A 27,426-nucleotide genomic window follows, 5' to 3' on the forward strand; every position below is an offset into this window, starting at 1 on the left:
AGCCAGTTGCAAAAACAACTTGTCACGAGGTGAGAGCGGCACGTGCTCCCCCTCATGCCCCCCTGAAAGACAGGCAGAGCTATTGAGGGAGCCTGGACAGACCCTGAGATTTCTCCCTGACCAGATGAATGGGCTGGCCCAGCAGAACAACGCTCACTCCCAAGCTGGGGTTATCATGCAAGCTGCCTCCAGGCAGGAAAAACCGCTGCCTTCCCCATGCCCTCTGCACAAGGCTAGCTGTTCCTAGGCTGTGTTGTGAAGAGTCCCAAAGTGTCCACGTCAGCAGCTGGTGAGACACAGACCCATCTCCCACCTCTGCTTTAAAGAGAAAACAAACCACCAGCCAGCCTTAAAGTCTCAGTGCAGTTGGAAGCTCTAACCCAGCGCCTTCGTCTCACACCATGGAAGCACCTTGCTCTCTCCCGCATCATTTCCCACTTACATTTCATGGAAGCTGAAAACATCACTGACCTCTGGGTAACATAGTGTCATAAAATCCACTTTGCCTCCTGCAAGTCTCCCAGCATGGCATATACCTGTTGTGAAGGCTCTGACATGGTACCTCCGCATTGCCACAGGCTTTTTTAGTCACACTTTTTCCCCCCATATCTTCCCCACTTCCACTGCCTTTGCTCCATCACTTGTACCCACTCACCTCCCCGCCAACCCTCCTGCAGACCCACCTTGGCAAGCTACTGACCTCCCTGACTCTTCCCCTTCTGCTTCTCATTGTCCCACCTCCTCCAGGCAAAGAAGCATCTTGCTAATGCTTTGTCTTCTTGAGTCAGGTCCCTTGCTCCCCACAAATCTTTCACAAAGCAAAGGACCCTCCCAGTCCTTCCTCTGGGTCTCTCAGGTGCAGAGATACACTTGTGGCACCCAAGTGGGTGGACTCCAGCCTGAACACCTCCCCCGGCAGCCCGAGCAGACCCCTGTCACTCCTGGAGTCCCTCCACACCATTCCCCAGTGACGTCCTCTCAGTCCAGGCTGTGTGGAGCAGACACGAATGCACATGTACCGACCGACTGGGGGACACCAGAGCAAAGCAGAGACTCCCATTTAGTGGGAACTGCGATGGTGGTCCTAACTGCCTCCTGTAGACAGCAAGCTCTCTGCATCAGCCTGGTCCCTCATATTCCCTCCCAGAATGCCCGTGTCTTCCTCTGAATGGGTCGTAAATGAAGAACAGGACTCAAAATCCTGAGTTTGGTTCAAACAAGGTGCAAGACCACCCTGCAGAGCAAAAGCAGCTCTCAGCTAGGACACCCTGCCCAGCAGAGATGCTTCCTGGTCATGGGAGAGGGCTCCAGCCTCCTCTGGGCTGCCTTGTCTGCTCATGGGTTCAGATCCTACTGCAATATTAAAAAAAAAAAAAAAAAAGGTAAAAAAAAAAAAAAAAAAAAAAAAAGAAAAACACAGACCCGGGCTGGGAAGGGAATGAGGAACAGGGATTATCTCAGAGCTTGGAAAGGAGGACTACACTCCTGAAGCAGCAAACCCAGTCCAGATGTTATTGCTATGAAAATGAGAATGAAAACAAATGGCCTAAACTCCAGGCTCCATCCATCCCCTCGCCCCCCTCCCTTGGCCGGCTGTGCAGCATGTTCACTCAGCTGGCTGGAAGGGCTTCAGCAAGGGTCCTCTGTGATCTCTGGGTCTAAGATCTCTGGTTTCATAGAAGAGATCTGCCTTGATCACCCAACAAAGTGCAGGCCCTGTTCCAGGGCAACAGGGTGAAAAGGAGACTGCAAAAGCGTAATGCTCAGCTCCTGAGAGCCAGAAGGGCACGGGGGCTAGCCTGGGGCAGCAGGGCTGTGTGGCTGCTGCTAGGAGCAGTCACATCACAGCACTGAGCAGAGAGCCACCAGAGACACGGCTGTTCCTGCCGGTTCTCAGCCGCAGGCAGCTGATAGAGAGCAACCTTCATGCTCAGCAGCATCCTTTGAAGGTAGGGTTCAGCCTGAATCCAGGGGGAGAGATGCCAGATGGAAAAGGAAGAAGAGCAGCTGGGAAACTCAGAGTGAATTGGGGACTGCCGGTCAGCTTTTTAGGAAGATCTTCCTTTCTGCTGGCTGATTTGGTCACTGTGTATCCAAACCAGAAACTTCTAAGTTTCTAAGCAAGTTACGCCCTCCCTATGTCAGAACAGCACATAGTCCTTGAAGAAAGAAATTACCAGACTGAGCTCGAGTGGGGGACAGGCAGCACCCTTAGCATGTCCCCAGCTCTCAGAGCCCCCCCAGGATGGTGCAGTTAGTGAGGAATTCTGCAACGTAAAGGGAAGAAGTATGGGGGTCCTCAAAAAAGGACTGAGGGTTGCTGTATCCTCTTCAAACACTCACGGATAGCTCAAACCTCAGAGGGAATCCTGTCAGTGCAAAAGAGCACCTCCTCAGATACTTTCCACATTTGTGTTTTTGTTTTTTTTTTTTTAATTACATCAGATTCCAGGGAAGACCACCAGTTTGAGAGCCACCCCTGACGCCAGCTGCTTCTTTGTCTATCTCAGCACTAAAACTAGAGAAGGGAAAGGGATTTCACCAAGCTTCGGGACCCATGGTGTCCTTCTCAGAAAAGCACTTCTTATTCTCTGGGAGACAGCAAGGAGGGCACCGAGCTTTTCCCAGAGAGCTGCAGCTAACTCAGCACAGAGGGTGGCCCTTTGGGGTTCCCAAGGCGGGATTCACTTCCCATCACGGTAAGTCAACCTCTACATCTGTAAAATGGAGAAAATGAGAATGATTCCAGCGCTGTGAGACTGAAGATGGATTTCACCACCTCCGTGCTTCCTCCTCTGCTCCTGTGCAAGGCAGGCTTTCAGACCGGCATCTTCCTCAAGTCCTGCGAACACTGAAGCCACAGGGGATGTGAAAAAAGATCCAAGCAGCGCTGCCAGGCTGGTAGCCCCTCAGTTATTTACTTTCATATTAAATTCCACAAATATTTCATGCTGTCCCAACAGCAGCTCTGAACCACGCGAGCTGCCAGCTGAGCTGCTCTCAGAGGAGGGCAGCAGAGTCCCCCAGATGCCAGCGCACCCTTCCACAAAGGGCAGGGCATCTGAGGTTTTCATGTTAAGAGTCCCCCCCCAAAGAGACCCAAACCACTCCCAACAGCTTCCTAACCTGAACCATTTTTGTCCCCCTGCCACGTGTGGGGATGAGGACTCAGGCACTGAGACCCTCAGGAACTGCCTCAGCCTGCCTGTCCACTAATTCCTTCTCTCTGGATACCTCCCGCAAGGGGAGGACCAAACCGTGGAACAGTGCTGTCGCATGGACCACATTGCCTTCAGAGAGGGTCTACCCAGTGCTCTCCCAGCTCCTGCCCCCATTCACATAGCTTTTTGATGTTTCAAGACATTATCATGATCTCAAGTCACTTGGAGACCCTGTCCCAACCCCATGCTCCTTGGCAATGAAAGGCCCCTTCGGGAGCAGCTGAGACCTTAGGTACAAAGTTTCAGGGACCGCACAGCAAGTCCAGCCCTGTAACGGAGCAGATAACACAGTCAGTACATCTCCGAGGGACAACGCTGGCCTAGAGCCTCCAAAAATCCAGAGCACACTTCTGAAGTTGGGCCCAGGTGGTGACACAGGGCTGTGGCTTGGCTCAAGACCAGCTCCCTGTCTCCAGGTCATGGAATGTTGTAGCAGCTCAGCGAAAGCTGCCTGGAGGAAATACAGGTGTTTAGGGGACAGATGTTATTACCTGGGCAACAGAAACAACTTCCCAACAGAATGAGCAGAAAGGAGGTGGAAGGACATGGAGGTCCTCCTGAAGAGCCGTGGGCTACATGAAGTCCTGTGCCTATGGGCCCAGGGTGGCTACCCAGGAGCCTGCTGACAGTGAAGGATGCACACCACAGCAGGACCGATTTGGTAAGAAAGGATCTTGATTCCCAGCCTCATGGAAGGGGAATGTCTTAAAGACCTGGCAGGAGAGATTGCAGGAGATGGTGGAAAAGAGGGATGGTCACAATTGCAAGGAGCAGCTTGGGAGCAGAAAAGGGACCAAGGACCCTGGAGAGACAGAGGCAAGGAGTTCTCTGGCTTGGTGGGGGCTTGAGGACAAAGGCAAGGACCAGCGTTTCCCAGGGTGGCATGCAAGGAAAAGCTGTGACAGCCCCTAAGCACTGCTGGAGCAAGCATGCAGAAAAGAAAGTGAACACATGGGAAGAGTCTCAGGGAGAGAGCAGCAGCGTGGAAGCCCCTAACATCCAAACCACAGCTGGAAGAGATGGCAAATTCATCCAGGGACAACAGAGACAGTGAGGAGTGACAGAGAAACATCACACAAGAGCCAGGCAGAGCACAGACCAGGTGCTCCACCAACCTAAGGAGCCAAGAGCTTCCCCAGGGAAGAGAGAGCTGGGCAGCCCCCAAGAGCCACACATTTTCATAGCCTTTGTGGAAAATTCCAGCCCTACTTAATCTCCTGGGGCTCCTGTTAAGATTGTGACAGAGAAAGGGACCAAACAGGAAAGAATTAGAGGAAAAATGCCGCTCTCCTGGCAGCCACCACGGCTGTGCCAGGAGTTAGCAGCAGCAGCCGTGGAGCGGCCAGCCCTGCCTCCCCCTCCTCCAGCCGCCTCTATAAACACGCAGGGCTTACTCAGAAGATTAGAAGGGAACAGGGCAAAAGACAACAGAGTCTCTTTTGTAATGAGGAAGGATTACAGCATCAAGTGACCGGCTGCAGCTCCCAAGTGGGTTTCAGGCTCCTTAGCACACCGTGCCGGTCAGGTTCAATCCCCCCATGAGCCAAGGGGGCACAAGGAGGCGGGCCGTGGCGTGGGCCACAAAGGACCCCGCAAGGACACATGCAGGACCAAACCTCCACAGCCTCCAACGCAGCTCAGAAGCCCATGACTGTAAGTATCTAGTCCTCCCAAGAGCAGATAGATTCCTTCAAAGATCTATGTTCCTGCCTACCTGTGACCTCGTCTCACTCCATCTGTCCACTCTGTCTGCTTCTTCTCCATCTTTGCGCTAGCTGCTCATGTCTGTCTGCCTTCTTATGTGGTGGGTAACGCACCTGCCACAGCCTTGGTGCTGCAGAATCTTGGGTGCTGTGGATTCCCATGGTCTGACTTGTGTCGGTTGACCTTCAGGTGCAATGGTGAGTCTGGTCGGATCAGGCAGGAGGGTTCAGGCAGGGTCTCCCTGGGGAGCAGGCTCTGTGGGTGCCGCAGGACGCGGCTCTTCTTCCCCGTACCGACTCAGTGTGCCAGAGCCGGTGCTGCGGTGAGTCGCCTCCCGCCACCTACCTCGACCCCAAATGGTACTGAGTGTGCCAACTGCCGAGTGCCATCCCGGGGCAGTCCCGCACGGGCTTGGCAGGTGGGCAGGGAAGTGCCTTCATCATTCAGGGCTGGAGGAAAAAGCACTGGGAAAAGCCCCATATCCTGTGCCGGAGCAGAACTGTGTAGAGATGGGTGCCATCCATTATTTACATGGACAGGAGTTGAAGTTTTCCATGTTTGGTAAAAAGTGAATCTGTATTTGAATTACACAACAAAGAGTCTCCCTGAGCACTTTCAAGACCCAAAGCATAGAGAAAACGGCCAGCTTTCTGTAAGCAGCCCCCAACGAATCTATGGGTGTTTGCATACATTTCTCACCTGCATAGCCCATACGTGTGCAGTCTCCAGGGCAATTAAAAACTGCTCTCCCAAGTCCTCTGCACTGGCTAGCAATCATATGGAAACGGCATGAATGTGCACGAGGCTCCAGTGAAAGGTGCATTTGTGCAGCTGGGGAGCCCTTGGCAGGGCAGGGGCCAGCTCTGCTCCTTCGATAGAACCTGGGAGAGGGGCCTCAGGGAGAGATACGACAGGGAAACCCAAAGGAGGAGCAGCACTGAAAAGCCAAAGCCAGGATAAAGATGCTATTTGGTTGAAGTAACCAACAAAACAGACTTTGCTGGTTTTCTTCACAGCACCAGCTCACCAGGACTTGAGTTGGTCCCCACCTAAGTGTAGGTCTTTCACCAAGATGCTTAAATGAAGAGCATGGACACAAGCTTACCTGCTTTCAGCTGCTGCTACAAAGCAGCTGAATTGTCCCTTAAAGTGCTGCTTTACCTCCACCATTCAGGGAAAGCCCAAGGCCCCATAACTATTAACATCATTGCCTCTTAAACAGCAGTGCCTGTGTCACAACCTGGTAACTCGTTAAGATTAGAAATACCAACAGTTTCACATTGGATAATTATTTATAAACCAAGGGATCATTCACCTATCTGCCTGGCATGGATTACACTAGTGGTTTGGGTTTGTTGGGTTTTTTTTTCAAATTCAGGATTATTTGAATGTGAGTCTGATTATTAACTGATGATAAAGATTTATCCAAGGTTATGCTAGAAAAAGCGCAATGGGGATCCTGCATGTTTGGGAAGCATTTCAGGAGCCTGAATGCCTTTTTTGATCCAGTGTGATTTATTGTGCAACGTATGGTTGAAGGAGAGGGGAGGCAGAGCTGCTCGTATTCGTGCTCTGTGAGCCAAATTCCATCCCTCCGTTCTCTAACAGGGGGGACTGTTCTGCCTGCAGGACTAGGACCAGCATTGTCCGGATATGGCCCTCAGCCCAAATTTAAAGACAGCTATACTTGTTGGGCAAGTGCTACAAAACCAATCAAATCTCCAGGGCTACCTTCATCTGGATCAATACCAAGAAATCTCTCATTTCTGGGGTTTTTGCTTTCCTTTGGGCTTTTTTTTTTTTTTCCCCCCAGCAGTATTTCAGGAAGACACTTCCCAAACAGTAGATTTACAGAAACATATTTGAAGAAAGTACTATAAGAAAAAAATAAATGGCTTAAGCAACTTTGGAGTCTGTGACCCTAAGAAGTGAGCTTAAACAACTCCCTTTTGTGGGAGGGAGTGGCAAGTGGGCTTTGTCCTCTCCAACCAACCCGCCCCGCTTGACTGCTGACAATCAACGCTTGAAACCAAGGGCTCCACCAGAAAGTGTATTTTCTATCATTGTAACCAGCTCACATGCAGCTCGAAGGCAGAAAAAAGATGGCAAGGTCATCAAATTAATTGCCTACCATCAATGTCCTCCTAGTTCTCTATGTCACTGACTTCATCTTACCTGTCTTTTGATCTCAGCTCGTTGTTCCTTCCTTCCTTCCTGTTTGCTTGCTGGGACACTTGAGGTGTCCGTGTCTCTTCCCTCTGTGCAAGCTAGCTGGCAGCTTCAACATCTGCTCGCTTTGCATCTCCACTAGGATCTGTGATGACGGTGACATACACCAACCGTGTGGCTGACGCCCGCCTAGGCACCTTCTCACAGCTCCTGCTCCAATGGAAAGGAAGCATCTACAAACTTCTTTACTCCGAGTTCCTTATTTTCATCTCTCTCTACTTCACCATCAGTCTTGTCTACAGGTAAGCATCCTTACACCCCGACATTAACACACCCCTCACTCTCAGCCTGCCCTGGAGCAGGACAACTGAGCAACACAGGACTGGGATAGTGATCCTGGGGAGGAGCAGCTGGCCAGGAAAGGAAAGGTCCTTCCTCACTGCTCCAATATGGCTTAGCAACTGAGAAATCTCCTTTTTCAGCCCTGGGAAGTAACACGGTTTCTCTTCCACGGGATGAAGAGTTGGATTTGATCATTTCCTACAGAAAAGTAATGTGTAGATCAGTGGAGACCAAGACTGAACCAATACTGGAGATGGCCCCCAGCGGGGAGCTTTAGGAGAGAGTTTCCCTCCTTACACAACAGGCAATAATTTGGGCACGTTTTTGAGAGCAGACATCAGCTCTGAGACCACAGATCTGTGATCAGGCATCGGCACTCTGTAGCTGGTCTTGTTTTGATGAGGAAAGACAGGGAGCTCGCCTCGCTGGTTCGATCACAGATGCAGCACAGAGGCAGGGAAGCAGCTCTAAGAAGCAGGAACTCACCTAAGAGCAGAGTTTACACTGACATTTTGCAGGATATTAAGTGAACCGTGGTGCACATCCAAGCTCTCTGTCAAATGCTGGATACCCCACAGCACTCTCCTGAGAAAAACAGGGGTGGTTCCTGACATCAAACTGCATCACTCGCCACATGCTCTCCATCAATGCCCACTTCGAGCTCCTTTGGGCTGGTCAGCAGGGTGTTTTGGGGAGGTGGGCTGGTGTCCCAGGCTGTTCACTCACACCATCCCCAGCCTCACAGTGTAGCAGTGTTGTGACTACCCATCCTTGGCTTCCCTGGCCAGATTCCTGTCCCAGCAGGCCCAACAAGGCATAGACTCTTCTTTGAGGCTGATGCTGCTGTTTCTCCCTTTTAGGCTGATCCTGAGTGAAAGCCAAAGGCTGATGTTTGAGAAGCTGGCGCTCTACTGCAACAGCTATGCTGAGCTAATCCCTGTGTCCTTTGTGCTGGGTAAGGAGCTCTGCCTGGGAACACAGAGAGGGGAAAGGGACAGCACTGGACCCTGGTTTGGCACAGGTCTGCAGGCAGGCAAGATTCACTGAGCAGGTCCTTCCCTCTGCCTTTGTAAAACCCCTCAGGCAGAATACAGGGTTTCACACCTCAGCTGTGAGCTATGCCCCCAGCACACAGCTGTCAGCTGTACGAGCGTGCTCTGGGTTCTGCCAGGAGGGCAGGCACCAAGTAGCACCAAATAAACCATGAAACCCAGACTCTTAACATCAGCATGGAGATCTGAATTGCCCTCCAGGCATGCCTGCACCCATCCCTGCAGAAGCACTACCAGACTTCCTATACACCAGCATTTACACCTCCCACTCCTTTAGGATGGCTAATTTGCTCAGCTCACCTCTAGGTTTCTACGTGGCTCTGGTGGTGTCCCGCTGGTGGGCTCAGTACGAGAGCATCCCATGGCCTGACCGGATCATGAACTTGGTCTCCTGCAACGTGGACGGGGAGGATGAGTATGGGCGGCTCCTGCGTCGTACCCTCATGCGCTACAGCAACCTCTGCAGCGTGCTGATCTTGCGCTCAGTCAGCACTGCTGTTTACAAGCGCTTCCCCAGCATGGAGCACGTCGTGAGGGCAGGTCAGTACCAGTACTGCCTCCTGCACAGCTCTGACACCGAGCAGACAGCAGCACCTCGCTGCTGGTTTTAGGGCAAAGAGCCTTGAAAAGGGCCACGTGCTCTTCGGACAGGAGATGGGATAGTGCTGCAATGTGCTCAGCTGATGTCTGCAGCAGGTGCTAAGCATCTGCTCGTGCCCTAGCTCTGCTCTTCTGAAATAATCAACTGCTTATGTTTCCCCTTTGCACAGCATGCTTGTTCCTACCAGTGGCTGGAAGGCTTGTCTGAAAGATGCAGGGTCTCTGCCCCAATATTTTGTGTAAGGAGAGTGTTGAGATCCAGTTTGTGAATGTAGATGCGCTGCAGGTCACAGGGCAGCTCTGGCTGGCCAGGTTCGGATGCCTGTGGTGCAGTGACTTCACCAGGAGCTGCTCACCCTGCACTGGAAGTGTGCATGGGAAGAGAAGAGCTCTCTGTAGTGAGTGACCCTGTGCACAGATCTGTAGCAGAGCACAAGCAGACCTCTGCCAAGTGGTATGTTTGTCCTCCCTCAGGGCAACAGTTTTCCACCATGAAGGTGGGAACTGGAGCCTCAGACCACCAACCTTAACTGCTGGGCTCCCTGAATCCTCTCTGAAGATGCTCCTCAAGGGACATTTCCCACTCTGCCCAAAGGGAGATGTCTGCACCTGTCCTAGTCAACTGGGTTCCCTTTGCAATCCAGAGAGAGAACCAGGCAATTTTAGGACACAAGTTATCCCATTCTCAACACATGTCTGCGTACACCGGGCAACTGCACCCTCAGCAGTACTTTATCTCCCTGCTGACTGTGACCTGGTCGGGTATGCTGCAGACATCCAAAGTGAAAGGCAATAAAGCCTGCCTCTCACACTTCTGTAACTCACTGTTCTAACAAGACGACTTGTCCTCCTCCCTTGTGTCTCCCAAAGTCTGAGTGTCTGAGTCTTTCCTGTGATTTTTAAGGAGAGCTAAGGTGACCACCTGAGATTTAGATGTTTTCATTTCAGACCAGATCAATTCCTTTTGCCCTCTATAGCCATCCCTCTCCCATCTACTCTTTTTTTACCCAGGCCTCATGACACCAGAAGAGCACAAGAAGTTTGAGAGCTTGAATTCCCCCCACAACAAGTTTTGGATCCCGTGTGTGTGGTTCTCCAATCTGGCTGTGAAGGCAAGGAATGAGGGGAGAATCCGGGACAGCGTGCTGCTCCAAGGCATCCTGAATGTGAGCGACAGAGGCAATAGGCAACTGTTTGAGATTCTCATCCAGTCCCCAGGGCAGAACTATGGGGATTTCCAGAGTCAGGCAAGGAATAGGAATGGTGAGGTAGGACAGTGAGCCAAGCCTGTCCCTGGGGACATTACACTAACTTTGATGGGAAATGCCCCCACTGCCACTCTCTAGCTTGTGACAGAACAGAGATTTTCATGGCCTGCTGACGTGGTAGCAATGTCACATATATTAGAGGCAAGGGGAATGCAACATCCTTCTCAAATGTGGGACCGGGAGGAACACAAGACTCACATCTAGGTGTGGTAAGGGAGACACCCATGCAGCAGGTCCTGGATCAGCCTTCCCACGCTTCAGACCAGCCAGCGACAGTGGCCAGTGGAGGTCTCTAGGGTACAGATGAAAAAACCACAAGGAAGCATGTATCTGGAAGAAACCAAGAGGTCAAAAGCATCCCCAACAACCAAGGTCCCTGTAGAAAACTTCACTATTTAAAATTCTTAGATTGTCCTGGGAAGCAGGCCATGCTCCACAGACAAGCCCTGGAAATGATCCTTGCCCAGCTGCAGAGAAAAAAGGTCCAGAGCAGCTCATCCTTTCTGATATTCATGTGCAGAGAAAGTCACATTGTTTCTGTTGCCTGGAGTGAGATTCATCTGCCCAGAGAGAGATATCTCCCTCTGGGCTATTTATCCAGATTCAGTATACAGTCAGGAGAGAGAAACGGATGCTCCCGAGACATTCTTTGCCTAACCTGCCCGCTGCTCATTTTGTGAGGAGATGAACTCAGCTATGAAGTGAGCTAGGAAGGGATCTTGGGCTCAGACGGAGACACCCAGGCAGCAAGGAGTTCCTCCAGGGTGAGCATGAGCCTCTGCTGGGCAGCCCCCTCCAGAGGAGGTGTGAGCAGGAGGGAACGGGCTGGAGCGATGAGGGGCGATGGGGCCGGAGAGGCTCAGCATCCCCAGCAAGGAGATGCGAAGTTACGCTGACAGGCCATTCCTTTTCCCCACTGCAGGAGCTCAACACCTTGCGCAGCCAGTGTGGGCGACTCTATGGGTACGACTGGATCAGCATCCCCCTGGTCTACACTCAGGTGAGAAGGGACCCCCCACAACTACTGCTCTGCTGCCTGCCTGTGCACACTGCCCCCTGCTACAAGGCGCACCCCCATTTACACCCGTACCTGAGTCGCACAGGGGCCAAGCTGACATGAGGTACACTTGGACCCCTCATCCCCACCTACACGCATCGGCTTTCTCACACACGCAGCTCAGCAGCCCAGCCCAGCCTTATTTCCCCAGCTCAGACACAGCCACCTCCACAGAAACACCAGGGGTAACTAGCCACACTGCGTGCCGCGGAAAACACAGATACACACTGACCCACTCCCTGCAGGGAGCATGTCCCTCAAGAAGTCCCTTCCTACCCATCAGAGCTGAGATCTGTCTGGCAGCAAAGCTGCTCCAGCAGGCAGGGCAGCTCTGGTGGAGCTATGCCACGTGTGTGAAAGGCAGCGGTGTGCGTGTACTCCGGTGCTTAATGGCGGTCTCGATATAAACCCAGACAGACACTTTGGCACCAGCTTGCTCCTTTGTCTCACACAATCCAGCTGCTCAGGTAACACTAATGCACCCCACCATGAAATGGAAACTGCTTCTGTTCACACAGCAGTGCTGAAGGTTAATGGGGAACACATTGGGAAAAGTAGTATCATAGCATGCCTTTGCCCCCTCTGCTGTACACAACCCGTTTTTTTAATCGGGCTCCATCCACAATGCAAAGTCTGTTGCTCCAGGCACTCTCTGTCCTGCCCATCACGGAACAGCCCTGTGCTGTTCCCTGCCAGGAACAGCACGGCTAGCTCACCAGTCTCGTGGTGCTGCGTGTTTGTTTTGAACCCCCTTACATCAAGAAACCATGCGAGAGCCTCAGCTGCTTTTAATTTGAAAAGGGGAAGTTCCTGGTCCTGTGATCGAAGAGAAGTACAAAGCTCACTGTAGCCTGAAATCTGGGCAGGCGAGCAGGCAAATATTAAAAAGACCCAATGTGAGGACCAGGAAGGAAGAAGCTAGTTCAGAGTTCGCAGCACTGCCAGGGTGTCCCTCCCCTGCAAATTAAATTGGATGTGGCCTGCCAGCATGGACTGAGCCATGAGAGGCTCAAGACAGCTTTCAGGAAAGACAAGGAAAAGAATGAAAGGAGCTCACAGCACCCCTTGCTTCAGCAGCAGAACAGCCATGCAGCCATGTGTCAGTTGTTTTAAGCTCTTTCCACCCAGGCTGTCACATGCTTTCTTCTGCCACTGGCTTTCTGTGACGCCTACACAGATGTCATTCCAGGAACAGCATGGAATGAAAAACAGTATGTAACAGCTAAAGGGCAAAGGGCATTTTTAAAGCTTTCTGCAGTGGAAATGCATCTTCCTGCAAAAAGCAGAGGAGAAGCCTGTCATACGTGAATCCAAGGCTTTCACGAGGCTACAGAGCCAGCAGCTCTGCAGCAGCTTGCCGCTGTTTGGAGATGTGGGGGGTGGAACTGAAAAGAGATGCTGGGAAAGCAAGTGAGAACTCAAGCTCCTCTGGTGTGTCCCCTGGCATCTTTCCCAGGTGGTGACCGTGGCTGTTTACAGCTTCTTCCTGGCCTGCCTGATCGGGCGGCAGTTCCTGGATCCAGAAAAAGCCTATCCCGGCCATGAACTAGATCTCTTTGTGCCCGTCTTTACGTTTTTGCAGTTCTTCTTCTATGCTGGCTGGTTAAAGGTAAGTCCAAGAAATTATGTCTAGAGCTAGAATCTGACCTAGCCAAGAGTTTTTCCCAGTGTTGGTTCACCAGGGACCAGCTGTGTTCTTCGGTCTGTGGGCAGGGTGCCAAGTGCTGGCATACAAATGGGAAGCCATCAGGGGCCAAGGGTATTGCAGAGACCTCAGTTTCTGAGTGTCTCACCCTGGAGATCAGCTCCACCTTTCCCTAAGCTTTAGTCCTGACTAGTCTGGGGGAGAAGAGCAGCAGTAGGCTACACGTTACCCGCAGTGGTGGTCCACAGCAGCAGGAGGGCTATGTGAGCAAGGGGCAGTTACCTGTGCATACCAGTCTCCCACCCACTGGAAAGCCTCCATTTTTAACCCACCACTTTTTGGGAGGAGCAGCATTGCTCTAAACTCAAGGGACATCACGCTCGAGACTGCCCCACAGGCCTTATCCCTGCAGGGAAAGGGGCAGGTACAACCACGATGACCTCTGCTATGTGTTCTCCACATGCAGGTGGCTGAGCAACTCATCAACCCTTTTGGGGAAGACGATGATGACTTTGAAACCAACTGGCTCATCGACAGGAACCTGCAGGTAAAGTGAAGGCAAGATCCTCCAGGTGAGCCTGACCTGCAGAGGAACACTGAGGCAGGACTGCACCTGAGGGTTCAGAGAGCCCTGCCAGCGCAGTCACCAAGTTCTTCTGCACCCCCCGTGCCCATCTGGGGCAGAGCAGCAGTCCCCATCACCCTCACGCTCTCCTGAGCTGTCGGTGGCTGCATTCAAAGAGGTCCAGGATCTCCAGACGGAGATAGCTAGGAGAGCAGGAGGAAAATGTAAGGCTTCTCAACAAATACAAGGGTGAAGGGATCCAGCTCAGTATTCCCAAGGAGACATCCCAGGCTCCAGGAAGAACACGGGGCAAGACCTGGACCAGGAAGACCCCCACACACCAGAGAAGACAGGGCGTTTGGCCCGTCTTTGTACAGAGACCAATTACAGCTTTAGTCCATGCTCTGGCACACACGAAGGATCCAGACTGTTCGTTTCCTGCCCTCACTACCTTTGAACAACATCATTCCTGCCTCTCCCGAGCTTTTCCACGCTGTGTCCATACCTAGAACTGCCTCCTCTGCTTTCCTCCATGCAATAACTCTTCACCTTCAGCCCTTCTTAACACTGAGCCCTTCTGTCCCAGTAAGCATATTGCTTTCCTGTCTCTTTCAGCATCACTTTCCTTCCAATTAATCAAATTTCTCCGCATGAAAAACAACCCAAGGGACATGAAACCACGCAGCAAACCCAGCCACCTGCCTCGCTCCTGTGCTACATCACTTCCTCCTGCCCTGCATCCCTTTGCCCACTGGTAATAGACACACAGAATGCCATTCACCCCGTATGACATTCTTGCTGTCCCCTGCAGGTCTCCCTTATGGCAGTGGATGAGATGCATCAAGATTTACCCATTCTGGAGAAGGACCTGTACTGGAACGAGCCTGATCCCCAGCCACCCTACACCGCAGCCACTGCTGAGTACAAGCGACCATCATTCCTTGGCTCAACTTTTGATATCAAGTGAGTGCAGCCACAGGCTGTCTAACAGTCCACATTTACCTGGGATCAGGCCTTGTGCAGGATATTGCACTTGAGGAGGAAGAGCGAGCAGTAATATCTTCCCCCATAGTCTGTGAAATCTTGCTCTAAGGTACCTTTAGGCTCATCCAAAGCCAAGAGCCAACCCTCCCAAAGAAAGGATGCCTCTGACCTCTTTCCCCCCTCCCCTCTGAGCATCCCTATTGTGGGGGCCTAACATATCCAGTGGCGATACAGGAAGAGAGCAGCTTCCCACTGGCAGCAGCAATCCTTCTGCTGCCAGCCTCTCCACCAGAACCCACCTCCTTTTGTGGCTGTGTAACAGCCTGTTTTGCCTTTCCCCAGCATGCAGAAAGAAGAGATGGAGTTCCAGCCTCTGGAGCAAATTAAAGAGAATGAGGAGGCCAACCACTCCACACCATTACTGGGACACCTGGGCCGGCTCCTCGGCGTCCAGTCGCCAAGCTTCTCCAGGTCCTCTTCCCGGATGAACCTGCTGCGCAGGCGAGGAGACCCCACATCCCCCTTCTCCCATTATACGTACCAAGACATGGGCAAGTCTGGAAGCCCTTGCAGCATCAACCAGCCAAGGGGAGACTCCAGCTCACAGGAACAGTGGGACAGCGAAGACAGGAAACTAAGGGACTTTGACGCCTTCATGTCAACCCCATTTTATGAGAGACCTGGTTTCTACAGTGCCCCACAGACACCGATCAGCTCTATCCCCATGATTTTCCCTTCTAGACGCCAAGGCCGTAAGAAGCCCCCAGCACTCTCCAGTATTGCTGCGTGCTCGACTTCTCTTAGGGACGTCATTGTCAACTCCTCACCTTCCAGAGTCAGTGATACATATAAAAGCCAAAGCTCCCTTGGCTCAGGGGCAAGGGAAACGTTTATTTGGCCAACAGATCGGAGCAAAGGTCCTGAGTCACTGGTTTTAACAGTAGAAGAAGAGAGCAACTCTAACAGTAAAAGCAGAGAAGCTGCCACCACAGGAAGTCCAGGAGCTCAGTCCACAGCATCAGAGAGTCCCAAGTTCCCCTTCTTGGCAGAGTCCCCAGACCACGAGAAGCAGGGTAGTTTCAAGAACCTCAAGAGCTTGAAAGCTTCCCACCCACCCTGGCTAACCCTGGAGAACACAGCATCTGCCACTCCCAGTTCCGAGCATTCAGGTGCCTTTCACACCCCCAGTAACAAAACCCCTGGAGGCAGTGCCTCCTTCTGCTTCTCATTCACTCCTGTCACATCTCCCATACTGGAGAGATCCCACAAGGGAAACACAGGCCCTGAAGCTCGCAGCCTAAGCTTAGAAGATGCAACCGGCACTCCAGACCAGCATCCAGCAGAGGTTTCCAGGAACATGAGAGATACTGGAAATGGAAGCACTAATATTCCCCCTACAAAAGAGCAAAGAAGAGCAGAGAGTCCATCCCCCAACGACTCTGGCATCTCTCTAGCTGAAGGTGACTACGTGGGGCTGATGGAGGTGATCACGGAGACCAGCGAAAACGTGTGTGAAGAGCAGATAGATCAGTACAGCTAGAGCAGACCCAAGAGGCACACACAGGTCTGCTGAGATACCTGCCACATCAGCAGTATCGCAGGATCTTTACACTTGGCCACACTGGCACTCACCCAAAGGGCAGCACCGCCAAACCACCTCCTGCTGGGAGGTGCCACCAGAGCCCGGCCGAGGCTAAAGGCAGCGCCAAGTTCACACCGCTGCTGGCCTCAGGTACAACAGCAGGCACCTGCAGCATTGCAACAGTAACAAAAGCCCCTCTACATTTGTAGCAAGAGAACAAATAAGACTGAGCAGTAAGTATTGCAGACACGGCACAGCAACAGCTCAGCAGGCACCAACCTAAAGAGCCTGGAGCGCAGGTGTAGCCCAAACCAGAAGAGGAATATAGTTAATATTATTATATATTAGCTTCTCATCACAGCAAGAATTGGAACTTCAGCTTTACATCAATATTCATCACAAGACCCATCACAAGTCTCAGGCAGCACATGCCCTACTGAAAAGGCACTGCAGGGAAAGTAAGGGACTGAAGCAAGTCATGTCACTTCCCAAAGTCACGTCTAGCTGGTGTTTTCCAGTACTGGAGGAGTAATGGAATAAGGCAGCGCACATGTCTACTCAGACAGGTGGCTGCAATCAACTGTATTTGCCCAGCACATTGCTTCCTTTTGAAGTTACACAAATCTGTCACCAATTTGACACTACTCAAGGAAATAAGAAATCATCTGGATGGTAGCAGACACCCACCACACAGCTCTGAGTTTTTACTGTCTTCCCTAAGAAAATAAAAGCAAGGCTCAAGTCCCAGGACCATCCGCTTCATCTCCTCATTTTAAAGTTTCCATGCAACAATAGGAATTTACAGAAACCAGTTTTCCTACTTCCTGTTTTCAGAAACAGCTGCACATCTCCCATATCACAGGGGGCACATGAAAAATGTTATCTCCCACATCCCTTCCACTGCCTTTACAACAGCAGTCTACTCTCTCTGCCTTACAAAAAGTTGCTAAGCCTATGCAGATGGCACCACCACCAGCTGCAGCTCCTAAGACAAGGCAGCTCCTTCAACACTGCTGTTGCAGTCCAACCTGACAATAGAACACAGCTCAAAGTTGTTATTCACTGTATGTTTTCTCCATACACAAGAGCAGTGCCATTTATATGACAGCCATGATGCCTAGTGAGGCACTAATTTCCCCTTCATCAATTTAGTTGCCTCACCTAAATTAACAGGGACCAATTTTTCCTTGCACATTCCTTACAGCAAGTTTTGGTGACAAAGGCATTTAAAACACAACTTTAGTCACTGAGCAATTCCTGCAATGAATGGCAGTTCCCTGCCCACTGGATTGCAGGGGGAAGGAAAGACTAAGCAAGTAAAACTTAATCCCTCTAGTATATTTCTTCATCCATGTCCAACCTAAAATGACCTGTCACCAACAGACTACAGAGCACAATCCTGCAAGTAGGAGCCTCTCGCTCCTGAGAGAAACAGAAAAAGCCAGCTTGAACCAAGTCACTTTATTGGATGGAGGGCAATACACAAACACAAGAGAAAAGGGGGGCGATATTTGGTACAGAGTGTGAGAACTGTTTATCTAGATAACTGAAAACGCATGCATGGCTGGACAGTAAAGTAGGAGTCCCACTGAAACCCATAGGGTGGCTCTTGGCAAGACTTCAGCTCTCATTGTCACTGTCCCCGAGGGTGTGCTTGTCAAAGAGGTACTCTGCCATGCCATATTTTGGTGCCCCCATCTTCCGAAGGTTGGTCACATGGTCACCCAGCTCTTTGATGGACTTAACCTGTTCATCCAGGTAGTGAGTCTCAATGAAGTCACACAACTGAAAGGGAGACAAGAATTGTAAGTTTAGTCCTGGACATGGCTTATCCTGCTGAAGCAGCATCTGAAACCCTACCAATGCTCTTTAGGGAAAGGAGAAGATACAGGATGCCGGTTTTAAAGCTGCAGAAGATACCAGAGAGGAAGCAGACTTTAGTTTTGCCTCAGCAATGCCAGGACAAGACCAAAGTGAGGCAGGCTTATATAGGCACACTTGCTCCGGAACTCTGCAAGCACAACAGTAGGTCAGGAAGCAACATGAAAGTTTCTGAACAGATTTAGAGGCCTCCACTGCATAGCAGTTGAATTCATGAATGAATATTTACACCTGTAAAATGCTCCAGCTATGTGGTTTCTCTTTTAGAGGTCCCTCACTTATACAGGACACTCAAGAGTACTTTGATTCAGACACATGCTGATGTCTTCCTGATACTAAGCAGCCTCAATCCACCCTTGCCAATAACTTCTATCTGTGAAGGAACCTGTTTCAAACACTGCATTCTAAAGCATCACAGCTTTTAACATTCAGAAGCAGCAACTGCAAAATTTTATGATAAAAAAGCCTTATGACACAAAGCCTTACAGACACCCAGCAATTCAAAGTCAGAACTCATCCCCCACAGAAACAAGCCCTTCCCACAGCTCAGCTTCATGCATTTCTTCTCTTCAAAATGCTGTTCATGCAAGTGCTCTGTCTTCCCAAGAGCAACAGAAGGATCTGTACAAAACTACGCACCCACTGTTCTGTCAGGCAGGCCTCAGCCACCCCAACACACTGCAACTGGTCCTCCTGGAAGATGGCAATAACCTACCAAATAGCCATCATATAGCCTGACACCTGGGCCCTTCCCTTTGGAAAGGCTGAATCACTAGTTCACACCCTTTTTTCATCTTTAATGATTTCAGGGACACACATACAGCCCCTAAACCCCTCAACTAGACACATACACGCCCCCTCATTGCACATCCACATTCTCAGCTTCAGCATCCACTTACATGTGGGTCGTTCTTTTCAGTTGCCAGTTTGTGCAGTTCTAACAGTGACTGGTTCACATTCTTCTCCAGGTGGAGGGCACACTCCATAGCAGTCAGCCCATTCTCCCAATCATCACGATCTGGCTTCTAGAAGGGGAAAAATCACATGACCGTATTTTCTGTAAGTACCCATGCACCATTAGGGAACAAAATCTTTTAAGTCAGTCTCAAAGCCTGTTCAGACAACATTTAGGCATTTAGGTATCTACCTGGCAGACACACAGTGCACACTTGGAACAGAACTGAATGCATGCTCCACATCCCAGACCTCTCCCCATCCCCTAGGATCTCTGAGCTCTTGTAGCCAAGACAGCTAACAGACCTACTGCCTTCCTCCTCCTGTTACAACCTAACGGCTTGAACATCTGCCTGTGTAAGCAGGCACGATCTCAGAAACAAAGCAGCTGAGACACCAGCACTGGCAAGTCTAGTCTTCAGCTCACTCAGACTTACTAGTAAGCAAGGGAATTCTTCTTAAGTGCCCATCACTTCATTCCCTGTTTTTCCTGTGACTAGCTGTCTTGCATTAAACTGGCCCTACAACACTGCTTACTTTCTGCTGTTCCAAACTAACTCAAGTGACTTCAAGAAAACAGTGCTATGAAATCTTGCAGTGGGCCATAACAAGCAATTAGAAATCTCAGGTTTCCTATTCCCATGGCAAGTGAATCAATAGTTCTCTACAAAACAGTGTAGACAGAATACTCTTGCCATTACATTTAAGGCAGATGAACCAGTTGTGTTCCAGTTATGCTTACCCCACAGCAAGCTAGGGCTAGGCATCCTCTTTTTACACAAGAAGTGCTTTTTCTTAGTCAATCAGCACAAACTATCAAATTACCAAGTATTTCTAGATTTTGGGCTGAGCACCACACAGATTGCAGCAGTCTGGTATGCTTATCTGCTGTCAGCTGCTGCTCCTGGGAGAGGACCCACAGGGAAGTTTGTCCCCTTCCAGTCTGGAGACAGACTAGTCTAGTTCTGCTTTAGACAGCCCATAGCTCCACTCCTCACCTTAATGTCCTGCAAAAAGATGCGTCCGCCCCTCTGATTCTGTAGCTTCATCAATTTCTCAGCATGCTCACGCTCCTCGTGGGACTGATGCAGGAAGTACTTGGCAAAGTTTTTCAGAGCCACATCGTCACGGTCAAAATAGTAGGACTGAAAAATAAGAACTCATATTCAAAACCCAGGCCTCACTCCAGCAGCCATACAAAGCTAGGAACTTACTGTGACTTCAGATAGGTCTCCTCTCATCCCTACTTCAAGGTGGCTGGAGTTCAAGATAAGGCTAGCAGCAGCCCTGACACCAGCAAGGCAGGGTGGCAAACTCTTTCCTTAGAAGTAAGTTAGGTTTTCCTGACTAGGATTAAATTTTAACCTGTACCCCCCTACCATGAACAGCATAGAATTTGTGGTTCAGTTCTGAAGATACAACCCCCCCCTCCATGCTTCACAGACAGATATTCTTCTGAGCACCATTCAAACGCCTTAAAAACACAGCAGACCTGAAAAGTCTTTTCCAAGAAGGAGAAACCTTTGCTGCAATTTTTGTTTGCAGTCATCACAAGTCAAGGTTCTGACCTGCAATGCCAGTTAAAGGTGGCCAAGAACTTTAAGGTACTTCTGCAATAAAGCTCCCATGCTTCCCTAGGCTTCCCAGGGATTAGATTAAGTAGTACACTTTCTACTTTTGGGAAAAGAAAAAAAAAGCATCACATTTAAAAGACAAAAGATAAATTGAAATAAAATACATATTCAACAGCAAGTACAAGATCAGTTTTTTGAAAGCAAAAAATAACAGCAGTTAGAAGCCATTACACAGCTTGTTTGTTCTTTGGTCAGAGCCATTAGGCAGAATTCAATGGAAAGCTTTGTATCAACTGCCAGTTATTTACCAGAGGAACTACTACAGAATTCTCTGCGCTTAAGCTAGCGGCTTGGAGGTTTCAAGGCAAGACACTGGTGCTTCTGTACCACTATCATTCACCACCATCATTAGATTCAGCTCTTCATAGAAACACAGAAAGCAAGCTGTAAAGTTCTCCACCTACGTGCCACAGCATCCCACTACGTAAAGTCTCAAGTGACCTGTGCGTCTACAGCACAAAGACTGCTGCACAGAGGTCAGCGCTGCCACTGGGACCAGTTACTCATCCCAGCTATGGCTAGCATGGGGGGTCTCAGGCCAAAAGAGACATGGAAGCAGCGCCAAGGAAAACACGGGTTGCCACCAACTCACTTCAAAAACTCACGAACGAAAAAAAACCCTTGCCCGAGAGACAAGAACGCCTGTGGGCCAGGTGCCAGCTGCCGCTCCCCAGCCCAGCCCCAAGGGCAGAGCCGCCTGCGAGCTGCTGAGCTGCGCCGATAACGAGTCCGCCAAGGGCAACGGCCCGAGCGGTTAACGTGTAACCCACGTTCGCCCCCGAGATAAAGGCCTCACCTACCGAACACAGGCGGCCGCCCCACCCCCAGGGGAACGCCGGGAAGGGCCCAGAGGCGGGGGAGGAGGAGGAGCGCGGCTGCGCCCGTAGCCCCCGCCGCGCCGCCCTGCCCGGGCCGGTGGGGCAGCCGGGGCTGCTGCAGCCACCCCCGGCCCGGGGAGCGCACGGGCAGCCCCGGCTACGCCTTCACCCCCAGCAAGCCCCTCCAGGCCCCCCTCCCTCGGGCAGGCCGCACACAGAGGGTGCGACGCTTCCACCCGCCACCCCGGCAAGGCCCTGGCCCAGGGCGGGCCCAGACCTCCCCGCCCCGGCGGCTGCCCCCGAGGCCGGCCCAGCCCCGCTGCCACCAGCCACCACAAGCGGGCCCGGGTGGGCCGGCAGCGCCCCCTCGCCCCCAGCAGCCCCCTCCCTTCATGCCCACACCCCGCGGCCGCTCACCATACTGAGGTACACGTAGGAGGCGTAGAGCTCCAGGTTGATCTGGCGGTTGATGGCGGCTTCGCAGTCCTGGTGGTAGTTCTGGCGCACCTGGGAAGGGGGCGCTGCCATGGCGATGCCTTACGGGGCGAATCGGTGGGTACTTAACAGCAGGGTGAAGTGGCAGAGGTGGTGGTGAGGGGGGGGGCGGCGGGCCCAAGCGCGGCCGGTTCCGTCCAAGCACTGTTGACGCAGGAACCCGCTCCGCTCCGCCTAGCCGACGCGCTCTGAACACCCGCCGCCTGGCGCCGCCCGTTTTATAGTGCCGCAGCGTCACGGCGCGCCGCCCCGCCGCGAGCCCCCGGGGGCGGGGCCCGCCGCGCGCTCCTGCTGGCCCAGCGTGACTCAGCACCTCCTCCGCGCGCGCGCCGCCTCAGGGCGCCGCGGCCGCCGCTCGGGGGTCCTGGCCGCCACCCCCCACCCCCGCCGGGCCTTTCACCCCAAAACTATCAACCCTCCGCCTCCAGGGGAGGCCGACCCCCGCCCCTGCCCAGACCCGGCGGCTGGGGGTGTCTCGGCCCGGGCGCGGGGCTCCCAGGCCGGCAGGCGGGAGCAGGCCTCGGGGCAAGGCCTAGCCAGGGCCCTGACAGAAACGCGGCTGCTCGCCAACAAAAAGCCGTGCTGGAGCTTTAAAACTGCACCGGCAAACGTGTGAGCAGCTTAAGTTACACCGTGTTGGAAAGGAAGATAATCATGGCACGGTGGATGTGGCTTCTTTCTCCAATCATGGCACGGTGGATGTGGCTTCTTTCTCCTTTTGCTTCCTCTGAAAGTAGCAGCTGGGACTGCAAACCAGTATAAAATCTCAGCTGGGTGCCAGACAGCAGCTATGGCTCTGGTTTGCCACCCCAGCAGAGCAGCCGGTGACTCTGGTGAGTTCTCACACTTCCTTTCTCAGTGACCAGGCCTGCCTTTGGAGACTGCCTCAAAAATGCTCCTAAGAAATGCACTAAAATAAAGGTGAAAATCCCTGGTTAGCCTGATGAGCCAAGCAAACAGGGATGGACAAACACGGCTGAACGGTCCCATTGCATTTCACAGTTGCTCCAAGTTACTAACAGGCACCTGCAGTGATGTTTTTTGGCGTTAGCTAACAACCTGAGGAAGGCAGCATGCTGGATTTGGCACCAGTGATGACTAGAGGCACCACGCACAAGGCGGTTGGTGAGAAACTAGCATTTTGTGCCCTCAAACGTTCAATTTGCTTGGTGGTTAAGTTTAGGAGAGGAGCCTCTAGTCAGTTCAAACACAATGCCAAATAATAAGTAATTGAGAAATCAAAGGTCAAACGGGAAAACCAGCCTTCTGATAATGATTATTTCAGCTGCTTTTAGTGTTACCACAGTCATACCATTTGGGCGGTCATTTACTTGCAACGAACACTGGATTCTTTTACTTTCTGGTGTCTGAAATTTTAAGCAGATAAGTGCAAGTTTGAGGCCTAGAAATGTCCCACTTAAACTGCAATCATCCTGTAACATTGGGCTGCCAAAACCTTGGCTTTTACTAAGCCAATGTTAACGTTGACATTCATCAGAAATACTACAAGTTAGCATGTCATTACTGAGCCTGTACACTCAGGTTAAATCAATTTTCCTCTAACCAGTCCTTTCTACAAAGTTTTATTTGGTCTTTGAACCTTCCCGGTAATGTGTGATTTCCCATGCGTGACTGCACGGGTGTCTGTGTGAAAAGGGCAGCGCCAGGCTTGCGTCAGCACAACAGCACTTTTCGAGGTGCTCTGAACACCTGAAGGAACAGGCAGCCTATGGCTTCCTTTGTTTTAGTCTTTTCTGTTGCTTCCGTCGGTTAACTATCAGAAGTAATTAAGATCTGTAAGTTAACGTGGGTCATACCTATCGCTTCAGCAGGCTGCCAGGTACATTTGAAATCTCCTGTTCTCCTCCCACACAAATGCTTATATAAAAAAATAGGAAAAAACAACCCCCAAAAAGAGTTCTAACTGCTGGGCGGCCTCCCATCACTGTTTGCATGCTGTGGTATTTTCACCAGCTTGCAGGTACCTCAAACAAACCTTCTGTTTGGCTGAGTAGGCTTGCCAGAAATTAGGAGTTGTCCTGAAGCACAGATTCTGGTATAACTTGACACTCTATATTGCCAGCTCATTGCAGGGTATGTTTCAGCAATCCGGAAAGACTAACCTTGAACCTACAAAACCCTAAACCATTTCTTTTTTGTTATGTTTGCTGTTTGTGCTCTCTTTCCGCCTAACCTTTTTACCTGTGACCGACAAAGGCACATGCAGAACTAGGAGAAGTTGCCAAGCAGCTTTTAACTTGAAAGATATGGTTGTTTATTTTTTCCAATCCTCATTACATTGTTTCATGAAAAGGCTGTGCGACAGCACATTTTGTAAGCAATTAAGCGGAAGTCCATTAATAATAGGAGTATTTCCTCTGTAGTTTGGAGAGTCTGTGCAACCCATGATTAAACGTCAGTAAGATTAGGGAACTCCTACATGCTATGTTCTGGATCAGCTGCAAATTGCACAATACATATTATTGTGCATATATTGTAGATACATGCGGCCAGAATAGGGAACACCGGGTTGTACAGCCATGTGTCATGGTGTCTTGGTGACCAAGGTGCAGAGTGTTCAGCACAGTCTTAGAAGAGTTGAGGCTCACCTATACCCGTACCTTTTCTGTTTATTGTGCAACTGACTCAAACTACCGTTACATTGTGTTTTAATTTTGACTTTATTGCATACTGTTTTCTTATGGCTTGATTTACACCACTTTTTATCTTGTGCCTTTCTTCCTGAAGAATGCATTTACAAGCATTCTTGGGAAGAAGCCCGCTAAAAGCATTACCATACTTGATCTGGACTTCCCATCACTGACATTCAGTAACTGCAAGCTCATTTTTTGCACCTGACAATGCTTCACACACTACTTTCTATCATATTCTTTTCAGTAGCTAACAGGTCATTCACACCTGACCATTATTCATTAAACTATCTGAATTAGAGGGAGGATCCTGGCCTTTCTCATTCAAATCCAACAGATTAAACATGTTGGTGTATGCAGGAAAACCAGCCTGGTAATCCAAATTATTTCCTTCAGTACACTTTTATACACCAACATCACAGCTACGCAGGGACTGATCCATCTTCTCAGCAGGGTGCATGTGCAGCGTTACTTTGAATTCATGTCAGCTCTCAGCTGCTTCGTTGGTCTGAAGTAGAGGCATGCTTTGTGCTGCCCACAGCAAAAGTCAAGGTATTATCTGCCTACACAAGCTTCAAATTGTTGAAGACAATCTCTGTTTTCCCTTGGACAAGATCCCATCAGAAACAATGGAGCAAGCTCTCTTCTTGTTTACAGCTCAGCTATTATACACAGAGCACAGACCTGAACATCAGCCAGTTTAGGGACAGTAATGCTTAGCTTCCTCACATGACAGCTGGAGAGGACAATTTAAGTGTGCAAAAATAATTGGAGCTTCTTTGATTAATGTCTCCACATATATAGAGAAGATGATTTAAGTCAGAGAACTGGTGTACAGTCGTCAGGATATACCCTGATGCAGAAAAATCCACCAAGACTGCATTTGCACAGCCCTCAGTACCTCAGCAGAGCAGCACACGTCCTGTGTCTGTGTGTATACACACGTGTGTCTGAGGCAGTTGCAGCCTGGGCCAAGGGTAAACAGTTGTTAGTTTGGAAGCCCGGAGTGGGGTTTTAAGAGGGCAAGACACATGGTTACAGCAAGTTTGCACAGACAGGGCCATGTAGAGCACCATGCAGCAAGAGCATTTGATGTTGGCAAGAACTTTGTCGAGTAAGGCCTAAGATGTGCTATTAAATGTTTCCATGACTCTTACATCCACTTTAATATCATTCATACCGAGTCTACCTGTGCCCTTCTTGTGCATGATCTTTCCAAATGACGGCAGTGAACTTCCTGTGGACTGAAAACATGACTTTTATACAGATACTGGACAGTATTTGCACAAAGTAAATTCTGAGCTTGTAAAAACAGAAGCCAGATTTTGCTGATAAAGTCTGTGAACAACAACTTAACATGTGACTTAGGCTAGACCTTCAACAAGAGGGCTCCCTGGCTGCGAGCAGAGTGCTCACTGTAGTTTTGGACAGGCCAGAATGTTCAGGAATGCACAGTTTCATTTATTATTGTAGAAATGATTCCACTCTAGCTTTAAAATGCTTGTTTCTTACTATGCCAGTTTAATGGCTAGAATAATAACAGATCTGAGTTCAAAAGCAACAACTGTTCCAAATCCAGCGAGCAACAGACAGCTGAATATGGCTCGAATATTACATCAACAAAAATACAGTAACCTTTTTTCAAAGCTCAAAGTCCTGTAAATAAGATAAACTGTGCATCCAGTCAAATATTTGTTATGCAGCACTTCTACCCACAAACTTCAGTTTAATTCAGCTTACAGACTTTATGTAAACACAAAAGCAACCCTAAACTTGTCTCCAAGGTTGATCATGTGTCTGGAAATTTGACACTGATCTCAACTGTGTTTTGAAAGCCGTTTACTAAAAACATCTGGGCTCCACTTGTTCTGTAAGATATCATAAAGTGGAATTGCAGTTAACTGCAAACTCCTCCTCTAGCTCTTTGTGCAAATTTTTCAGTCTTTTTTTTATTTAGTTGCCCAAATTTCTACATGTGGGAAACCCAGGTTTTGGGCAACACGTTTTCACTGGGTACTCACGGCACAGAATGCAAATGACTGGATTACGCAGAACTGCTAGTTCCTGGAAACACGGTCCTAAGACAGAAACACAAAGGATATTTGAAGTTAGGCTAGGAAATTTGCTTAGGAGATAACTGAACGCTAAGCTGTTCTGCTATAGGAGAAAAGTCCCAAAGACAAAATAATTTGTAACAGTCTGTACTACAGGCTTTTGTAGACGAGAAATGTAAAACCCATTTTCTAAGTTGTGTTACAGGGTTTTTTTTCCTCTCTCTGAAACATTTTTGCATACAGTCAGTCTAAATGAAATGCCACAGGAGATTACAATTCTCTAATTTGTTCAGAACACCCTTGTAATTTAATTTTTCTTCTTTGACATGCCTCTAAAAATGTGCTTAGAGGCAACGGTGAGGAAGAGCAATGTTACTACAGTAATTGTCTGCCAGGCATGGCCAGAAGCAGAATCTGGTGAATTTACAAGCATGTATCGGCCCCATTTAACCTAATTTCAAGGCTGCCTCCACTATTTGTGACTGAAAAGTGCTAGGTCTGATCCCAATGACAGCCTGTGCATTATATTGGCGTACTGTAGCTTTCCCAAGACATATCTGCCAAGTTGCAAAAGCCACAATTAATTTCATGTTGACATTCCAACACAGGCCACAATCCACAGCATTTGCTATACTGTCACCATCCTCTTGTAGAGTGATCCACTTTTTTCCCCTCTCAGATTTACAAAGTCGTAAAAACTAGGGAACTCTTGTTCTTATTCCCTATTTCTGTTGTATGTAACTTTTTCTT

General features: G+C 50.1%; 2 protein-coding genes and 1 long non-coding RNA gene across 6 annotated transcripts; 1 reads left to right on the forward strand and 2 right to left on the reverse strand.

Annotated features, from left to right (window-relative positions):
* Positions 1–2,750: 2,750 nt before the first annotated feature.
* Positions 2,751–11,054, reverse strand: LOC119154426. 4 transcript variants are annotated; one of them, XR_005106460.1, is made up of 5 exons: positions 10,555–11,054; positions 8,789–8,879; positions 7,101–8,303; positions 5,625–5,692; positions 2,751–5,499 (listed from the first exon to the last, which is right to left on the reverse strand). It is a non-coding gene; the product is annotated as an uncharacterized LOC119154426 (long non-coding RNA). The 4 variants fall into 4 exon arrangements; XR_005106462.1 differs by having other exon boundaries at positions 2,751–5,166; positions 5,271–5,499; positions 5,625–8,303; XR_005106461.1 differs by lacking the exon at positions 5,625–5,692.
* LOC119154414 (bestrophin-1-like) lies at positions 8,249–17,757 on the forward strand. The gene is made up of 8 exons (XM_037401866.1): positions 8,249–8,391; positions 8,795–9,028; positions 10,100–10,254; positions 11,279–11,356; positions 12,870–13,022; positions 13,525–13,605; positions 14,435–14,586; positions 14,950–17,757. The coding sequence occupies exons 1-8, from the start codon at positions 8,274–8,276 to the stop codon at positions 16,145–16,147; spliced, it is 2,169 nt and encodes a 722-aa protein (XP_037257763.1). The 5' UTR covers positions 8,249–8,273; the 3' UTR covers positions 16,148–17,757.
* On the reverse strand, positions 17,636–22,208 carry FTH1 (ferritin heavy chain 1). The gene is made up of 4 exons (XM_037401879.1): positions 21,894–22,208; positions 20,023–20,169; positions 18,970–19,095; positions 17,636–17,974 (listed from the first exon to the last, which is right to left on the reverse strand). The coding sequence occupies exons 1-4, from the start codon at positions 22,002–22,004 to the stop codon at positions 17,810–17,812; spliced, it is 549 nt and encodes a 182-aa protein (XP_037257776.1). The 5' UTR covers positions 22,005–22,208; the 3' UTR covers positions 17,636–17,809.
* Positions 22,209–27,426: the final 5,218 nt, after the last annotated feature.

The sequence above is a fragment of the Falco rusticolus genome, chromosome 10 (assembly GCF_015220075.1).
Source record: "Falco rusticolus isolate bFalRus1 chromosome 10, bFalRus1.pri, whole genome shotgun sequence".
NCBI classification, from domain to species: Eukaryota; Metazoa; Chordata; class Aves; order Falconiformes; family Falconidae; genus Falco; species Falco rusticolus.